The sequence below is a fragment of the Ptychodera flava genome, chromosome 5, assembly GCF_041260155.1.
Source record: "Ptychodera flava strain L36383 chromosome 5, AS_Pfla_20210202, whole genome shotgun sequence".
Taxonomy (NCBI): Eukaryota; Metazoa; Hemichordata; class Enteropneusta; family Ptychoderidae; genus Ptychodera; species Ptychodera flava.
Genome location: NC_091932.1, coordinates 24,516,716 through 24,535,565, shown reverse-complemented (window position 1 = coordinate 24,535,565; position 18,850 = coordinate 24,516,716). Strand labels below are relative to the sequence as shown.

At 37.0% G+C, this 18,850-nt stretch overlaps 3 protein-coding genes across 4 annotated transcripts in view; 2 read left to right on the top strand and 1 right to left on the bottom strand.

The window, feature by feature from the left end:
• LOC139133344 (NLR family CARD domain-containing protein 4-like) overlaps positions 1–18,850 on the bottom strand; it is a 543,607-nt gene that overhangs the window by 357,592 nt on the left and 167,165 nt on the right. The gene's annotated exons all lie outside the window — the stretch shown is intronic.
• LOC139132552 (sialate:O-sulfotransferase 1-like) lies at positions 3,294–7,964 on the top strand. The gene is made up of 4 exons (XM_070698857.1): positions 3,294–3,490; positions 5,748–5,927; positions 6,244–6,450; positions 6,959–7,964. The coding sequence occupies exons 1-4, from the start codon at positions 3,361–3,363 to the stop codon at positions 7,369–7,371; spliced, it is 930 nt and encodes a 309-aa protein (XP_070554958.1). The 5' UTR covers positions 3,294–3,360; the 3' UTR covers positions 7,372–7,964.
• LOC139133341 (NLR family CARD domain-containing protein 4-like) overlaps positions 14,681–18,850 on the top strand; it is an 87,212-nt gene continuing 83,042 nt past the window's right edge. Inside the window, exon 1 of the mRNA XM_070699888.1 lies at positions 14,681–14,796. Coding sequence (XP_070555989.1) covers positions 14,682–14,796 — 115 coding nt within the window. The 5' untranslated portion in view covers position 14,681. The remainder of the gene's footprint in view (positions 14,797–18,850) is intronic.

The window sequence follows — 18,850 nt, the reverse complement described above, 5'->3', positions numbered from 1 at the left end:
TCCAAAATATTACCCTATACGTGTCTGGTATTTTTGCCCATCGCCGCCAAAGATTTATCTGTCAAGCCTGCGCATGCTCCGCATGGTGACATCGAGGCAGATATCATTCCGTTGGAGCACTGGCTTGCCTGTCATTTTTGTCTTTCCTGTAGCCCTTGTACGTCGACTAAACTTTATGGCTATCGTGTTGACATTTCTGTCTCAAAGTTAACAGTCTGCGGGACATCCTGCATATTAAACATTTTCATGCAGTAATGCTTGTAATCAGGAAATAAATGCAACAGGTTCAGTTGTCGACTTCTACATCTAATTCTTTGATACGTTATGTGGCTGATTAATAAAGAAAACATCTAATTTTCAAACAAATATTAACGTGACGGTCGGCCACAACATGTGTATGAAAATTTAAAAAAAAATAAAAAAATTAGTGGGCATGCAATGCAAATCCAACTAATTGTCACTTTTTTCAAAGCGGAAAAAATTACAAGACAGGGTATGTAATTAACCGCAAACTTTCGTCTCCAGATCTAATGTTAACCTTACAATATTTTGGAATACGCAAAGCTAAAAGGGGCAAAGGAGGTGTTTCCTCTGTGTATCAAGGCTCATTGATTGCTGAAGAGGTAAGACTGGCTCCCAGTCGCTTGACTTTCACGGCAGCAGTAACTGCCCGGGTAAACGCGTTCACCTCACGATCTACGCAACAGCATACCACTAACACGACAGTCTGCTGAAGTTTATTCCTTACACTTTATTCTGTTTTAATATTTATATGCCCAAAGACTTGGAGCAAGACTACGTGTCTTCGGATCTGTTTGCATGTTTTGATATGAATTGTTTCTTTTTATGGAGAAAGGTACAATGTCATATTATATGAGCTCACTGAAAACCGGGTCTTCACTTAGAGTCGAAAATTTTAGCACTTTTTATGACGATATAATAGCTCTTGGTAGTCGAATCTGTGATCTTGATATCGAACGCTTGAGGGCGCCCGCGTTTGCACGACTTGTATTTGTGAAGAGCAGAAGCAAAACGTACCTTTTGTCCATTGCATATGAAGTATTACTGCGTTAAAAGGGTTTGACAATAATATATTTGTGAGTCATCCGTGCAATATTAGATTTTACACAATCGCCTCCACACTTCAGTTTTGTTTTGTTACGTTTTTTTTATTCTTGCGCCAAACGTGAAAATGGCTTGAGCATCATCTGTAGGATTTGTGTGTTTGAACGTTTACGTACGGCTCCTGGACTTGAATTTCGAAGAGGGCAAGCAGGCGGCGTACGGGAGTGTTTCTGGTAATTCGACCTATCCTTTTCGCACTCAAGACTCAGGAGTTTCCAAAATCAATATAGGTGCCATTGAATGATTTTATCACTGTGTGACCAAAAAGTAGCGAAACTTTGAAAGTTGAGGACTGACCGGCTATCTTCTTTCATGATTGAGTTATGCTATCAATGGGAACACGCGTCACTCATGTTCTTGTCATTTGTTGTCGAAATGTGCCTTGTTTTAAACGATTTATAAAAGGTATAATAGCTGTGTCTTTTGATGGTATTTTCATCATTTTGTTTTCAGGAAGAAAATATAACATTTTATGCTCCCACTAAAGTATATGTTAAAATTAAGTATTTCGTTTTACACAATGAAAGGCCTCTATAGTCTAGTACGGTTACAATTTTTGGAGACACCCTGTGTACTTGCCGATCATATGAAAATGTAATCATTGCTGCATATCAAGACTGTTCACCTATCAGACAGATGAGAATCTTTCGAGAATACAACTCGCAGGTCTCTTATTATGGATCGCACAAATTATAACCATACGGCACTGTAACTGATACTGCGTAAATCGGTGAAGTATTCCGATCATAAACAGTAAGAAGCCGCCACCAGCGTGTGTTCAAACCCAAACTGTTCTGTAGCCTGGTGTCATAGTAAAATTTGAAATAAAGCATTAATCCTGAATTCAAAGTTGAATGCTAGAAACGAAAAGGTCAACCGCCATAAACCCCCTCTAAACTGTGTCTGTCATCGTTTAACGTCCGCAAATCGTGGTCGGATTGGCGATGCTCTATACTCATTTCAACGAGCTATAGTTACATAATAGTATAGGATTGCAATAGGTAATGTGCGGCAATAACCCCATGTTTCCAACCGCATATCTTGAAAATGGCCATTCCAAACTTTCATGTCCTTCTAAACTACCCTGCAGTAGACTAGCCAACAATAGTTCCGACTCAAAGTTAGTTGAATCATTGCACATACTGCAGACAGTGGATGCTGCTCCAGCTGTAATGTTAAATCTCGGTTCTCGAGCTCCATCACGCTTACTGATAGAGAGGCTTGTGTGAATCAAATAGTCAAACACAAACCTGCACACAATGCGCAATGCCACGTCTCGAATATCAGTCACCTTCCCAATGTACTTGACCGGTTTGACCGGTTTTAGTCCAGCAGTGGAGTCCACGTTTTACACTCAACGTTGTTTTACCTTCTTAAGTTTTTTCCCCAAAAGGGATTTTGCTTGTCAAGATCATCAAAGGAAACGAAGAGATACAGGCACCCTCTCAGCTTTGGGCAATTGGAGATAATTAATATAAATTAAAAGGCCGCGAAATGATAATTTACGAACGAGGAAGAAATAAAAATGGACTTCATATGGTAAAACTACATGCTAGTGACTGCATTGTGTATCCTAGTGCTACACTAGAAACAAATTAGTAATCGAAAAATACAATATTTGAATAATAATTTGCATAAATTAAATATGACTTACTCTATACTCTGTATTTTTGACATGATACATGTACCTAGAGTGCCAGTAATGAATTTTTTATTGTTGTGGGTTGACAAACAATATTCACCAATAAAAAAATCTTAAGAAGATAAAAACCAGGCTCACCAAACCGGCTGCCTGACTATAAATCGGCTTTCAAACCAATCCATTCACGAATAAAGCAAATACAGTAGAATCCAAAGGTTCGGTAGCAGTAAATACAATAACTTTTTTGTGTGCGCCCAAAACATGTATTGATAACAAACAATTCAAGATTTCGATAGTAAGTCACGCGACATTGCATGAGTATAATACGTCAAATGTACAAGGGGCAATGAAAATTGTAGGGTATTTCGTATAGATACTGGTCAAACATTACTTTATTTCTATCAATCTACCAGGGACCATTCACAAACTGTCAAAAGGCTGTACAGTGAGAGCTTACAAACCACTGTCTACGCGTTACAAGTTTACTGAACCTCGGCCTTGACATGATTAGCAATTTGACGACTCGTACGCCATGTTTTCTGAACACTTCATTAGTTTAATGTTGAGCATATTTTTGGAAATTGCTGGGTAACATGGTAAGAAGAGACCATGTAATGGCTGGATTGGCTATCATTCTACTCGTGATAGTTATGGTACCACTATTCACGAAATATAACGTCAATACGAAGACCAGGGAGGGGCAGACAGTTAACTGGAATGGTGGTAAGTACTTCTGAGCTTCGGTTACAACTACCTTCAACATTTTTATCATAGCAAAGAAATAATTCATATCGATTGACCTCACCTATGAGACAACGTTTTCTTTAATTTTTTGACAATAAAAAATTGTAGTATGTATTTGCTGAATGGCGGGTTTTCTTTCACCTTTTCCAGTCGATGAATTCATGTAAGAGTAAAAAATGTTCATGGCTTGACGAAAAACTCTGAAAGCACAGGGCCCACTTTTGTGACGTCACAAATGGCGTCTGATAGTGCAGAAGAACGTTTGAAGAGTCTATACGTACAGTTCGGAACTGGACGTAAATTACCAGGGGGAGGGGAGATTGGGGTGGGTCGCAATTTTCATGCCCATGTTTAGGGGAGATCATGTTTTTTTTTAAACTACATTTTGGAAAGAGTCACACATTTTTCAGCAGGGGATATTTCCAAATTAAAAAGGCCCTGTGTATGGTCACAGAGTGATACACTTCCCAAACGAATATATATACGAGTGAGCCTTAATCATTGGATGTGGTCTGAATTTCTCAGTGTAATTTTGATAGTAAAGTAAATCTGGCATAGAACAATCCTTGGTATCTTCAAGCAAAGTTTAAAAGACAGGTTGCATTTGAGTATGTTTTTTCCAAAATTTTGAAATTAAATAAAAATTATTCAAAAATACAAGTAAATTTTTTGTATACAAATGCACTTGAAGCCATCCTACTACAATCAAGTATGTTTATGTCAATTATCCACAATCTGTAAATACACAAACTGCTAGTTTTATATGGAAACAAGTTGTTCATAGTTTTCTTATAGAATACCATGTATGAATAAGCAAATGTGCATGATTTTTGATGAAATTCCAAAACTAAATTTCTTGCACACATATGCACTTGTAACCATCCTATTATAATGCCGCACATTTATATGCACAGATATTGATAGTTGTATATTTGGAAAAAAAATTCTGAGCTTTCTCATAGACTGCCATGTTCAGTGTCAAATTTCTTGTACACACATGCCCCCTTTACCTCCCACTTCAAGCAAAGTACACTAACATGAATCTAATGTATTATAATTTGATATCTTTGGACAAAACACTATGCCAACCACATCTTGGCTTCAAATAGTTGTGCAAAAAATGGTAACCCTTCCCAAAAGGCATGTGTGAAATTTCATGACCCTTCAAATCTGCTTGATGAAAAATTGTAACTCATTACTGAAAAACACCGGTCCTCCCACTGTAATTGCTGTCCAGTCCTTTACACAACTCATTCAGACTTTTATTCATCATAAACTTTTCCAAAAAAATGTGACCCTTTCTCCAGGGCAAGTTTGTAAAATGTGACCCTCCCCGATTCCTCCGGCCCCTGTAGGTTCCCTATTTTGATTGATGACAGCATCTTCCTGAACAGTTGCAGTAAGCAGTGGAATCAGACTGACGACTGCAAATGCTCAGAGTTGGTGTTAATATGTGGCGACCAAAATAAATATTATTTATCAAATTTCGACACCATCTTAATGGTATGTCCCAGGCATATAAATGAGTGTGAAGACCAAGGAAAATTTACTTCTTTTTATTTGAAAAACAAACAACTTCCCTCTGAAGCGAAGAAAAGCGTTACAAAAACAAATGATGTAGTTAATCAAGAGAAACCAAAACAGACTAACAAATTAAAAATATGAAAAATCATATCATAAACGATGAAAAGCTGATTTCATCAGAAAAATGGAAAGAAATTAAAAACATTTCTGATATCGTTGCCATCTCAATTTCATACAAAACACTTATTATCGAATCATGAGGGGCTACAGCGCCCGTTTATTACCAGAGGCGTATTGGGCTACCAGAAACATAACCTTTCCCTCAGGCCGTACGTAGGCCGAGGGGTATAGCGATGCATTTCTGGTAACGCACGACCACGAGGGGTAATGAGGCGAGCGTGTGCTAGAGGCAGAGTAAAGATCAGGTGTAACACGCGACACACTTTTGTTGTTGTATGTAACAGTTTTTCATGTGTTTTGATATTATACACTGCAACAATCCAGTGTGACAAGTTTGCTCAAAATTTAACTGGAGAGTCTCAGAGATATTGGAAGCAAAAATGTCACTTTCAAGTACAATGCTTTTTAAGATATTCTGATGCAGTATAACGTGTGACTTGAAAGTGGATAAGACACGGGGAAAACCAGGGGTAGAACATATGACCTAAATATTGTTCTTTCTCTGACATCATAAAACTGTCAATTACTTTAGGAGATGATGATCTGAGCTCAATCAGTTGCCCGGTGCGACTGGCTTCTCCAAATACCTTTCCACTGGTACCGCTGATCAGCCCAGGGGGTGCAGGCAATACATGGACACGCCATCTCATAGAACAAGCCACTGGGTTTTACACAGGTTCCGTCTACCATGAAAAGGCACTCTACGAAGGTGGTAGGTTGTTTAATTTGTTACTGTAACACGTCTTGTCAATGATGTGATGCCGTTTCGACATGGTATTTCGATTTAAAAAATGATTAAATTTGCACCTGATTTCCTTAAATTATGTGTCTCAAATAGTAAAGTTCCAAATTACACAGTACAGCTTGGCTAAAAAAAACCGTTTTAAGAAGAAATTTGAGACAAGATGGCAACAATATCAAAAACGTTGTTTTCATTGCCACAGTAAACACAGGTCAGATGAAAATCACTCAGTTTTATTTCGTAAGAAAATAGACATCTCCCCAACACTGTGCGTATGGTTTTCCAGGGTTTGTTGGTGAGTTTGAAGATTATTTGGATGGCAACACTCTAACGGTTAAAGTTCATTGTATAGCGAGCATACCGGAAACTTGGGAAGCAGCCATACTTCTGTTGCGTAATCCAATCGACGCCGCGATCGCTGAGAGGAATAGGAGGCGTTCTCGTAATCACGTTGGCAAGGCGACATGGAGAAAACGCTTAGGAACGAGCAAAGGTAGAAACCCCAGATAAATTAATCTTACGTCGTCATTGAAGGAATAGGCCACTCAATGAGATATTTATACCATTGAAATTGATCACATTTTTCATATAGAAAAAAATTGATTTATTCTTTTTCTTAATAATTATCGGTAATGCAAATAATTGCTGTCATTAATGACTTTTATGGTCACGACAGAGACTTTGTGAAATGAGAGAGTGTAACCTCTTGAGCAGAAGTTGAACAGATCTTTAAGTTTCAGAGAAGTTGCCAATCTCTACCAAAATGACGAACACAGGTAAACGTAATGTTTTGCAATATGATGGAATATCACCCTTTCTTTATGAACACAATTACACTCATTGTGTTTATTCAATTATCGCGTCCTTTTAACCTGTCTTGTTTTACAAAAATCTAATATCATGTTTTTCCAACTGTTATTTTACATATGAAGGAGTGAGTCTTCTCATTGTCCTCCTGTTTTGTACTCTAACTTCTTTTGAATTTTTATCGATTTTTTCAGGCCACTACAGATTATTCATCGAAGCTCGTTTTAAAGAATACGAGAGTATAGTGAAAAACGTTTTGGATCTACATATTCCGACTCTAGTTGTTCATTATGAAAACATTAAAGAAAACAGCATAAAAGAAATGAAGCGGATAGTCAACTTTTTGAACATGACCATGAATGAGCAGAGAGAACTGTGTGTTAAGAAAAACTCGGAAGGTAATTTTCACCGACACAAGAGTGACATCAATTCGCCTTACATGACATTTACAGATGAACTGAAATGCGAAGCGTTTGCTTTGATGAAAAGGGTGTCAAGTCTCCTTGTCAAGTACGGACACCAACCCTCGCCATGCCTACAGGATCATGCAGTGTCTGATTGTGATATGGTTGTTGAAAGTATTTTGTCAGTAGCACATTGCATGTAGCTACAATCAGTCAAGGGGTCTGCTTTATCACGATTTTACGAAAGTAGTGCATCACTCGGTATCATTTTGCAAAGTTAGACCCACAGCTTTGCTATCGAAATATTCAGCTACAGGGAAATGACATCAAAAAAAGCGAAACGCCGTATTCTCACTACATATGGCGGTCCACTACTTTTGTCAAATTTATTCACCATATCTGCAACTCCCTCTTTGTTTCTGACTATGCAGATTGGCGATGTTTTGAAAGAATGATCATCAAACACACAACACCGACGCTTAATTTTTCAACCTTCCGTTTCTGCAATGGAATGGAATCGAAACCTAAAATAAACCACGATGTTGTTCAGTAATTTCCCAGTTATCCACAAATCTCATCTATATCATAACTTATAGTTTTGAAGAAATCGGAATCATTTTGAGGGTATTCAAGATGTTCCATGTACGACAAATCACCCAACTCCTTATCATATTATAAAACTATAAACACGCTGCCGTGATTCCGTTTGTCTTGGCACAAATCATAGCCCATACAAGACGATCTTGCTTCTACCGCCACTGTTCAGTCGATGGAACTTTCCCGATTGCAGAAAAGGGTTATCTCGCTTCTGCTTCCGTTGTTTTGTATGTCAAAAAATACATTCACCAAGTCCACATGTACATTGGCAGCGATCTTCGCTTCATGCCACCATCTGAAGAGTATTACATCTCATTTTCAGAACTTTGTACTTTATGAAATTTTTTAAAGTCAATAATGCCCTTCTAATATTATTTGTGACTACAAGCTACAATAATTCATCAAGTAAGTTTTCAAGATGAAAGATATCACAGAAATGCTCCAAATATCTCATCAAAAATCGGGATATGATGAGAATCGGATTTCCAGACCCAGAGCCATAAGGGATATACATTAATTTAAAGACACTTGGACCATGACGTTTTTAATTAATGAGTCATACCGGCTACCTACAGATTTCATTGGAAGCGTGTGCGTTCTATTTTAATTAATAGGTCTTTTCACGCGATAATGACAGCTGTTGTCTAGCGCCATCACGGTCGATTTTTCAATTCAGATTTCTCTCTTTTTCACACTGCACGGTGGTTACCGTTCTAAATTTTGGTTGTTGTCATAGCTTTTTTTCTGCATGGTAGTGGTGTTTTTTGTCGTCTTTGACGATTTTGCAAATTGTGTGTGTGCGCGTGTGTGCGTGTGTGTGTTAACTTTAACGTTCCGCTTACAGGCAGAACGATCTGAAACAAATTCAACTTGTCTATGAGATGTGCCCGTTACATAAAAAGGCAACGGCCGCTCGTTATCGATTACCAGGAGCAGTCAACGAGCTAAAATACAAATGATGATACCAATGTCAATTAATGTTAATGAACATAACTTTCAAAAACAGTTAATTGATCTCACAATTAAATAGTAATAACGATATCGTCATTAATCACATGTCTTGATCAAAGAATACCCGGCCTGCAATTAATCAATAGACAAAATATGATAAGGTTTTTCAAAATATTTTCTAGTACTTCGTCATATTTCGGAAAATTAAAGAGATAATTTGTACTTTCTTCAAATTGGAAAACTTTAGGAATATGGCTGCCTAATGCTCTAATGGTAGTTACAGTTTTAGCGTGTTCTTCAGGCACATAACATAATATATATATATATATATATATATATATATATATATATATATATATATATATATATATATATATATATATATATATAGTTATTCAAAAATACGCTGAACCCTGCCTATTGAGCGTTTCAAAAACATGGAGACACCCCTGATACCAAAAGTCAAAAACAGGGTGACGACCCATGACTCAAACGCGCCCTAGGCTAAAGATACTGATATATAAAGATACTTCCTAAAACTCGCTTATTTTGTTGGTTTTAAAATAAGGATCGTTTGAAGATGAAAAAAAAAAACAAACTTGGCAATGTAAAACGTGACCCTGTCCCGTATTTCTCGTACTAACTGAAGGCTCCCCAATTGTTCGAAGTAGTTTTGCAAATTTCATAAGTCCTTTGATCGTGGAGGAAATGTGATTTATTGAATGTAAAGAATATTGGCTTGGTCGGCCATGTTGTGATATAAAGGGCACATTCTGTACACAATATCGCAAAAGTGCGATTGCCGCAGACATCCAGCGACAGAATAGCGCTCCATTTCAGTGCTAGGATATTATAATCTTCTTTTACTCTCTCTTCATATTAAATATTGTGCCATGTCGGCAGAGAATAAATCCATCATACATCAACAATATGCTTGGTTACCACTGCTTTCAAATCTTGTGTCACGAATTAACAAAACACTTTTGTAAGGAACAGAGCAATTAGCTTGTGACCTACTCACCGCCTGAGGCAGTGTGAGAACACTGTGACCAGTAAGCTTAGTACAGCGTGTCATGATAGCTCATTTTGCAGTTCGCAAGGAAGGACTATAGCGCCCACAACGGTCAAAAAGTCTGTTCATGAATTTCGTGCGTTTCCGGTATCATGTCAAGGAACATAGGGTAGGATGTTATTTAAATTTGTCTGTTTGTTGGCTTAGATGGCTGAGATCCATAAAATACGGTAAAATGTGGAGAATTTACTCGAAATTGTTTTAAAATAGAAAAAATGTCTTGGTTCGGTGGTTTTTCTTGTGGGGATCGGGTTATCGGAAACATATTTTTTGGCACTATTAAATATACGTTATCGTCATAGCTATTTAAAGAACAAATCTGTGGAATGTGCCGTTGTTGTTAATTAGTTTAAGTTAACTACTCCAAAGAAAATATAAAGTGTATGAAATCACTGATAAATTATTTGATAAAACATTATACAGTTGCAGTGTTTCCTCTGCATGTTCATTGAAAGGGGCACTTTGTGCCCATTTATCAAAATTTGGGGACAGACTTGACATTTTAGGGCAGTCACCATTCTTAAGCCAGAATTTTTCATAATTTAATCATTGATACGGTGTTTCAAGTTCTGCTTTCAAACTTTATCGCTATCAAATCATGAACCTCAAATCGCACTAGTATCCATGGAGACTGAACCTCAACTATGTCGTCATCTGTTTTTTGTTCGATGCTTACGTATTCACGTCATGCACGTCACCAAAGCTGAATGACAGGCGATATTTTGTCATTTCCGAGGGAGTATTACAAGAAACAACAGCAAATTCACAGGTCATTACATTGTGCGCTTGGGACACCGTCACATATGGGATGCCTTTGCTGTTGTGTTTTGTGCGCGATTTCCGTGCAGTCAGTAACTTTTTCAGGGCAGACAATCGAAATGCGTAGTTTGCGCAATTGCGCAGACGAGAGAAAACCCTGCACTTGAACAGATACATTTCACCTATGAGTCATCAAATCGCCGAACCAAAGTTAAGCCCGCTGCACACAGAGAAAGTAAGCGAAATTTTAATCAGGGTTTTTGCTCAGCAAATTTCTGTGTGCGGGCGATTTTGTTAGTCTTTTCTTTTTATGCTGTTGAGCAAATCAACCAATGTATTTGATATGCTTTTCGATAACTAAATTCCTGCACAGAGTGTACTAAAGCGCGTGCGCGAAAATCAAATTAAAAGCTAAACGGCACAAAAAGGAGAAAAGTGGGAAATTCGCCTGCACGTTAGACTAAATTGGCTGAGCAAAAAGCCTCGAATGAAATTTCGTTTGCTAATTTCTCTCGTGTGTGGTAACATTATTAGCACACAGCTATATTCACTGACCGTACAGCAGAGTGTCTCTCGCTCCTACTGTCTATGGTGTGACCAACACATTTTAACATGACGCATGCACGAGCATGTGCGTACATTGGGAAATACGTAATTCCACAGAAAATGTTATTTTGAGACTTTCAAAATCTTTTTACTGATTTCAAACTTTTCCAGGTAAAAAATTAAATATAGATGGACTATTTAAGATACAGTAAGTCTATGGATAAGAGAAGGAGTAAAATGTGAAACACCATGAAGAGTAATTTTTAAAGAAATGTTATCTAACTTGGTATAGCTTACTCACCGAGATAAAGTTTAGAAATGATGAAATGAAAAACAGTCAATATCTGCAATTTCAAAAGTATTGATATTTGATTCTGAAAGGGAAACAGTAGTTGGAACTGCGCCTGTGTGAGTTTCTTGTCTACAAACAATGTATTTCCTGCACGATATCTACATGCACCTCATCATCTTAGCTGCAACTTTTTAATTAAACAATGTTGATTATGACAGACATGTTTTAGCTTTCATTTGGTCGAATTGGTCGTATGGTCCCATACGAAATTTGAGCGCAGTTCCGACGACTGTATCCCTTTAAATAATCTAAAACAAACACAGAGAGTACATATTTCAAGTTTAGATTTTCTGAAAAACTGTTTTTTTAAAATTGATATAAATCAAACTAAAATACCATTGTAAGACAACTTGAAATCGTGACATATATACACCTCCTTTTAGCAGAAGAGGTCATATCGGAATTGTTTTCAACAGAGTGGGTTGATCAATAATACATAGAGTCCTTCTGTTGAAAGACTAAAAAAACATTGTTATCAAGTATGGGACAAATTCTGTTGATATGGCAGTAATGCTTCTGTTGGCAAAATTTTCCATGACCCATTAAACAAAAGTATAGACTAAAGAACTCGTGTGCTGATAGTTTCATAAATTTAAAATGGACAAATAACACAATTGTGCTGGTATATGTAAATGGTGACACATTTTTTCCTTCATCAAATGAGCATTACACTACAGGTGCAGGTAGAAAAGTATAGTAACAACTATAAAGAAACCATATAAAGTAGAAATGTACCAAGACTGGAAAAATTGTCATAACATAGTGCCAACTTATCCTTTAGATTCCTCATACGGTCTATACCTACTGTGGACAAACAGTTTTGGTCAGTTTTGCAATGTTGAGGTTCCTAACCAGCATTTACCGACATTTGATGAGTTTTACATTTACTCAGAATAGCATTGTCTGCAGATAGCACTTTCCTTACATTGAAATGATCACTTCCACAATATTAATGGCAGCTATGTTTTGCAGTTCTCAAGTTTTAATCTAGGCAAACAGATAAAGTACAACAAAGCAAAAACTAAAAAGTTATAACAATTTCTTGTGCGGCCCAATTCCGGTATACACAACAAGGTCGATTGAAATTATTATTCCGGTTACATGCCTCCCAAAATTTGGGTTCGCAGGCCGGAGGATCTTTATTTTGCCTGAGAAAACTTTAAATACAATAAAATTTTGAGAATTTACTCAAAGTATTTGAAAGCGAAAAAAAGGACTAGAGTCGGCGGAATTTTTCTATTATAGGTCGGGTTGCCGAAAACAGATATACTGTTTTCATTGGACTAACAACGCCTAATTTTCTTCTTGCCCATCTGCCAAATGTGTTCGTTCTCTCAATGGCCACTGTGAGCAACAAGTAAAATGGGTGACGGCTTAGAACTCGACAAATTTTAAGTATACTCTAAAGCCAAAGCAAACGTGCATTTGTGAAGGCGGCTTCGCGGGACGAGCAAACAGATTTCATCTTATGAACATAGTTTTCTTTCCACTGTAGTATTTCATCTACATGATATATATATATATATATATATATATATATATATATATATATATATATATATATATATATATAATATATATATATATATATATATATAAGACCCAACTCCCCTTATGTTTAAATCTTTAAGGTCGGATTGTTTTGTCACTGTCTCATAGTTGAACTTCATGAAGTATTTTGTTGCACAGAGGCACAGTCGCCGTCATTTTTTCCCTTTTTTGTTTGTTCACAGAATATACAGGTAGGGTAAATAACAATTTAGGTACCGGTAGCTGAAGTTTGACGGTGTATGTTAAAACTGTTGAAATAAGGCAATAATACTGTGTAATAATGAGGGCGGAGTTGGCCCCGGTGCTTCCGGCTCCCTTTTTAACATAATTGTGCTTTTACTGCCTCATTTCAAGGAAAAATATACATCGTATGTTTTAGTAATATTGTTATTTACTCTATCTATACAACTAAACAATTAAAAAATGAGAAAAGTTCACAGATTGAGCCCCTATAGTCCTATACCCCAGTGAGCACAGTGCGATCAAGTCAAATATTTTGCTGCACAAAGCGTAAAGCTTTGTGAGTATGCTTCCACAAGCATGGTCTCGGTTACTCAGACCATGGATGGTTAAAAATTAATAGAGCTATTTTTGTACATCCATGCCCAGACTGAACACTTGGTGCTGAATGATGACAGCCCCGCAGAGCAGTGTTAATGTAGACTAGCGCATGTATTATAGCTTACTCCACAGTCGTTTGGTGGGCTATTCAGCTCTGGGACTATTCGACCCATAGACGAGTGTACAGAAGCGAGAAACATGTAGGCCTACACTCGTCTATGGGGCGAATAGTCCCAGAGCTTAATAGCCCACGAGGGACTGTGCTTACTCATGAATCGTTTATGAATAATATGAGTAATAACGTTATAGTACAGTTTAAAGTATGCCACAATAAGTGGAGATCATTTAGTCATAGAAAATTAACACGGAAGCCAAAACTGGGTCACGTAAACTTAAGATCATGCATCGGTTCACGTGATTGCAGCTTAGGGTAAACATTAACTATATAAGAGCATGCAGGTGGTTAAGGGCAACAACATTATTTTACGGTAGGGTGGGTCAGAATTACAGCCTTGCAATATCAGAGAATCATGATACATAATATTTCGCAGCATGGTCCGTAAAGCCAATGCTGTTGTAAAAAAAAAAAACACACACACACACACACACACACGCATATATATATATATATATATATATATATATATATATATATATATATATATATATATTATATATATATATATATATATATATATATTTATATATTTAATATATTAAATATATTATATATATTTAATATATATATATATATATATATATATATATATATATATATATATATATATATATATATATATATATATATATATATATATATATATATATATATATATATATATAATTATTCTGCATCTCGATCTTTATCCATGTAGGTTATGCCCGAGTATGTTACATCCCCGGGACTAGACTGTATTCTTATATCTTTTCGCAATATTAAAAAGCATTGTTTCGCTTTACGCACAGAGAGAGAGAGAGAGAGAGAGAGAGAGAGAGAGAGAGAGAGAGAGAGAGAGAGACAGAGACAGAGACGAGAGACAGAGAGAGCCAACCTCTTGTTCAAATTTTAATACATTTAAAGCAGCCCTCCCTACCACGATAGAGTACCGTACCCAAATGTAAAAATGGCGACGAGACAGGAAAGACTGCGTCCAGACGCGGACGAACCATCAGAAAAGCGACCAAAATTGGATCCTTTCAAGACAACTTTGTACAAAATAGCTAATGATGTAACTTCAGGTATGTACTTGCCCTCTCAGCCAAAGCGCTCGAAACAATTAAGTTTTAAAAGACGACAAAAAGTTGGATCATGATTCATGTAAAGCACTATTGATTGTATTGTACCTTGGGAACTGGTCAATTGGACCCCACACTGCGCCGATTGGACCCAAGTCAATTAGACCCGATGATATAGATTATTTAATCATTTCACATTTTGTTGGTCAGCTAACGTACGGTATCACTGAACGGCATTAAAAGCACTGTGACTAAGACCTGTATTGCATACTAGTTTGTTATTCAAGTCTCTGTATATTATAATTGTGCAACGAAATTCACTTCCACAGTGCTGGTACTCGGAGACGGCAACACGGCCCGCAGCGCTCAACAGTGAAGTACAGTACTGTACATTTGCGGGGCGAGCTTTGGCGAGCTTTTGGAGCCAGGGCCGATACACGGTGGTCGTCTAAGACTTCGTCAATTGCCAGTGAACTCCAAACATTAAACTATGTATGCTAAATCAAAGCGATGCTCGAATAGATTGTATGAGTTCATGATTTGGTAGAACCTTGCGATCAATCACGGGGTCCAATTTGGGTCCAATCGGCATAGGGTCCAATTGACTAGAAACAGAAGAAACCTGCAACTTTTGGCGAGGACTAAGGCCGCGTTCAAAAAAAATGGTGAGGGGGGGGGGCTGGAGGAATCGCGATTGAAATCTTATTTTTTTTCAGATCCCCCCCTCAATACCCTAAAAAATTTTCAAGTTCTCCCCCTCAATACCCTCAAAATTTTCAAATCCCCCCAAATTAACCATATGGCCGCATATTTATTAGCAATGCACGCAGAGTATAAAAAACATGTAATGTGTCGTTCTGCACGCAAATGTTCAACACTACCTCTTATCAGCAGGTTGTAGAGCCATATACCTAGGGCAAGTTCTTAAATTGATTCATTTTTAAATGCATCAGTGAACTTTTTGGATTTCTCAGTCTAAGCCGACTTGAGTTTATCCAACTCTGGCCAGTTCAATGGCACCAGCTGAAAAGCACACAAAATGACAATCATGAGAGAGTATGAAAATTGTTTATTCCTAGCTACGTTTAACCAAATTGTGAAAAGTGAGCACAGTGACCTACCGAATTTTTTTTTCAAAAGTACAAGACATATACAACTTAGATGCCACTTATAAAATGTTTTACAAAATTGACAATACTGGAGGGTTAAAATATTCCATGAAATTAATGTATTAATCTGAGAAATTTTGGGTGTAATAATGGCAAATTTGATAACAAATAAAACATTCCATTTAATCACACATTTTTCCATTTAAATTACAGTCTTTACTGTTCAGAGTTTTACTTTTGTGTTATTGGTACAATGAGATGTGAAAATTTCATTCACTGCATGAACTTGAAATGAATCGTTTTATATATTGATTTTAAGTGATTTTAGAAAAACTGGCTTTTCATCGTACATTTGTAGAAGATCAAGCATGGTGACCCCATCTTTTTTTTTCTAATATTTGATTGTTCTCATATGCCAGAATTCAAAACTTCATGGTAACTGTTAGTCCCTAGTCTTCTATGTGTTGCTCTCTGGCTGGATCTTGTTTACAAGTATAGATGTATGTTTCACTGTCAATTGAGTGTCCTATGACCGAAACTCTTCTTAAACTACATCAGAGTCAGAGCTACATGTATCAATGTAGTAGCAGGGCAGTAGTTGTATTGACTTTTCATTTTGACAATATTTTTGTTCAGTTTATACAATTGTGTTCTTGTTCTACTCCCTACAGAATGTTGAGCTATCCAGTATTCATCTTGCCAACACAGCCTACGTGTACCGTGCATTTGCATCATTCAATTATCACCAATATTTAGACAAACGGGCTTTGTTGACCAACTGAATATTGTGTTTTTCAGCAGCATGCTGTAGAAAGACACCAAGAAACTGTGTTTGATACATTGCATAGAAATATTGAACAAATTATCAACAGTTGTAGCTCCTGCCCCATTACAAGGCCAACTTGTTCTATGAAAATTTAATGGCATTCATACATTTTTAGACTTTTTCGAGATTAAAGACATAAAATATGACAAAACAGTTCTAGATTTTGTTTAATTATTACTAACATTAGAACCATTGGACGACATCAAAATGTTGAGAGTCAAACTATTTTCAGGTCCCCCCCCCCCTATAGGCAGAGCAAAACTTTCAAGTCCCCCCTCGACTACCCCAAAAATTTTCGAATCCCCCCCCCTGAATTCCTCCAGCCCCCCTCCCACTCACCCTTTTTTTTGAACGCGGCCTAAAACTGTAGCGACGTCTAGCCTACTAGTAGGGCGAGAGTGTCTGGCTTTGGCTACACGAGGAGTTGGGAGGCGTCGTAGCCAAAGCCGGACACTCTCGCCATACTCTTAGGGCATACACGTCGTTGTACAGTATGCTACATCAGCCTAAGTAGTTAGCTGCAGTACAGTAGCTCGAGGTTTTTCCCGAGTATTTTGGTTCACCGTCCGACCCCAATACCCAGGCAAAACCTTGAGCTACTGTGTACTGCAGCTACCTCAGAGCACAGGTGCCCGAAGTTGCCAGTGTAATGGCAACTCTAGGTACCTGTGCCACAGAGTTACCTGTAACAGTTCTTTGGATGTGTTTAAAAAGCTGAGACCCTACAGCTACAATTTTCTTTGTTTTGAAACTCAAAGACTACTATGAAAATAATATTTGTGATGTCCATAACTTTAGATACTAAGAGACTTAGGGTATTATACAAATGGCATTTCCAATTTACAGATTTTCAACAGGAATACATTTGTAGTTATAGAGATACAGGGATTTGAATTTGATAAATTACCTAATTTTTCCATGGTGCTGTTCAAATTAAAACTAATTAAATCAAATAACTTTCTATGAACTTTGACCACAATATTCTTTTTTGATACTTAGTATACGTGCCATTATACTAACTGTACCTTCAATGAAAAAATGAACTTTTTTGGCAGAGTTCATGAATGACATTGGCAGATTAATGAAATTAATTTGAATTTTGGGTCTTTTGAAATCTGCATTTTCCAGTTTTTTCCCTTTTCAGGCAAAATTTCATAAAAATGCCATGTCTTAACTGCATTATAATAAGTGTATCTCTAAAACAACTTAACAGATAGGGATTTTTTTCTGTTTTGTACCTTTGACTTTGTTTGTCAATTGTATTATGCTAGATAGAAGCTCAATCCAAATGGTGATAAATTAAATATTTGAGCGTACTACGGGGAAAATTCCTAATTTTGTCATATTTATCAAAACATTTTCCATGACTGCTTGAGGCAGGACTGCTTTGAGTTATAGCTTTGAACGGTGTTGATAGGCTCCGAAGTGTGATTTTGATTTGAGTTGTGAAAATTATAATGACATTTTTCAGGGGTACCTAAGAAAGTGTAGCTTTTGAATGAAAACGATAGCTTTGACACTGTGCAAGATAGTTTGGGTGGGGAAACGATAGTTGCTGGAATGGAATCCGTAAGTTTTTGCACATGCAAAATTTTAGAGCAGTTTTCAATTTTGTCAGAACATATTTTTTGTAAAATTCTAGACTTGCAGGTTCCTCAGGCAATGTACATTGTGCAATGATGATATTTCACAATGCTGTTGGAAAAAGTCAATATAGATACCCAGTTATTTTCAGATTTGATTTTTGAGGTGCAGTGAGAAAGAATATTTTCCATTACAATATCGTCACAGCCAAATGACACTCAGGGTCATGCCAGTCTTACCTTGATTTCTGCTAACAGTACTGTTCGGGAGTGTTCCACTTTGGTTTTTCGCGTGGTCCCAATACGTTATTGTCTCCATTTTTGCGTTACGTTGACCATTGAGAGAAGTACAGTAAAGTACTTTTAAGGGCTACAATAATTGCAACCACTCCCTTTATAATGACTGCGATATCATAGAAGCTTATTTAGGATCTACCGGTACATTTCTTAAATAGAGTTGTTGTGTTTTGTTGTCGCTCTTGATTTGAAAAACATGAGTAACAAAGTTTAAAGGGGCAATTCCCAATCCCTGGTTCTCT

Bases quoted from the DNA above. Each gene is read 5' to 3' on its own strand.
- LOC139132552 (XM_070698857.1), top strand. From the start codon at position 3,361: ATGGTAAGAAGAGACCATGTAATGGCTGGATTGGCTATCATTCTACTC. The intron at 3,491-5,747 runs GTAAGTACTTCT...CAATTACTTTAG, and splicing joins GACAGTTAACTGGAATGGTG to GAGATGATGATCTGAGCTCA. The intron at 6,451-6,958 runs GTAGAAACCCCA...CGATTTTTTCAG, and splicing joins ACGCTTAGGAACGAGCAAAG to GCCACTACAGATTATTCATC.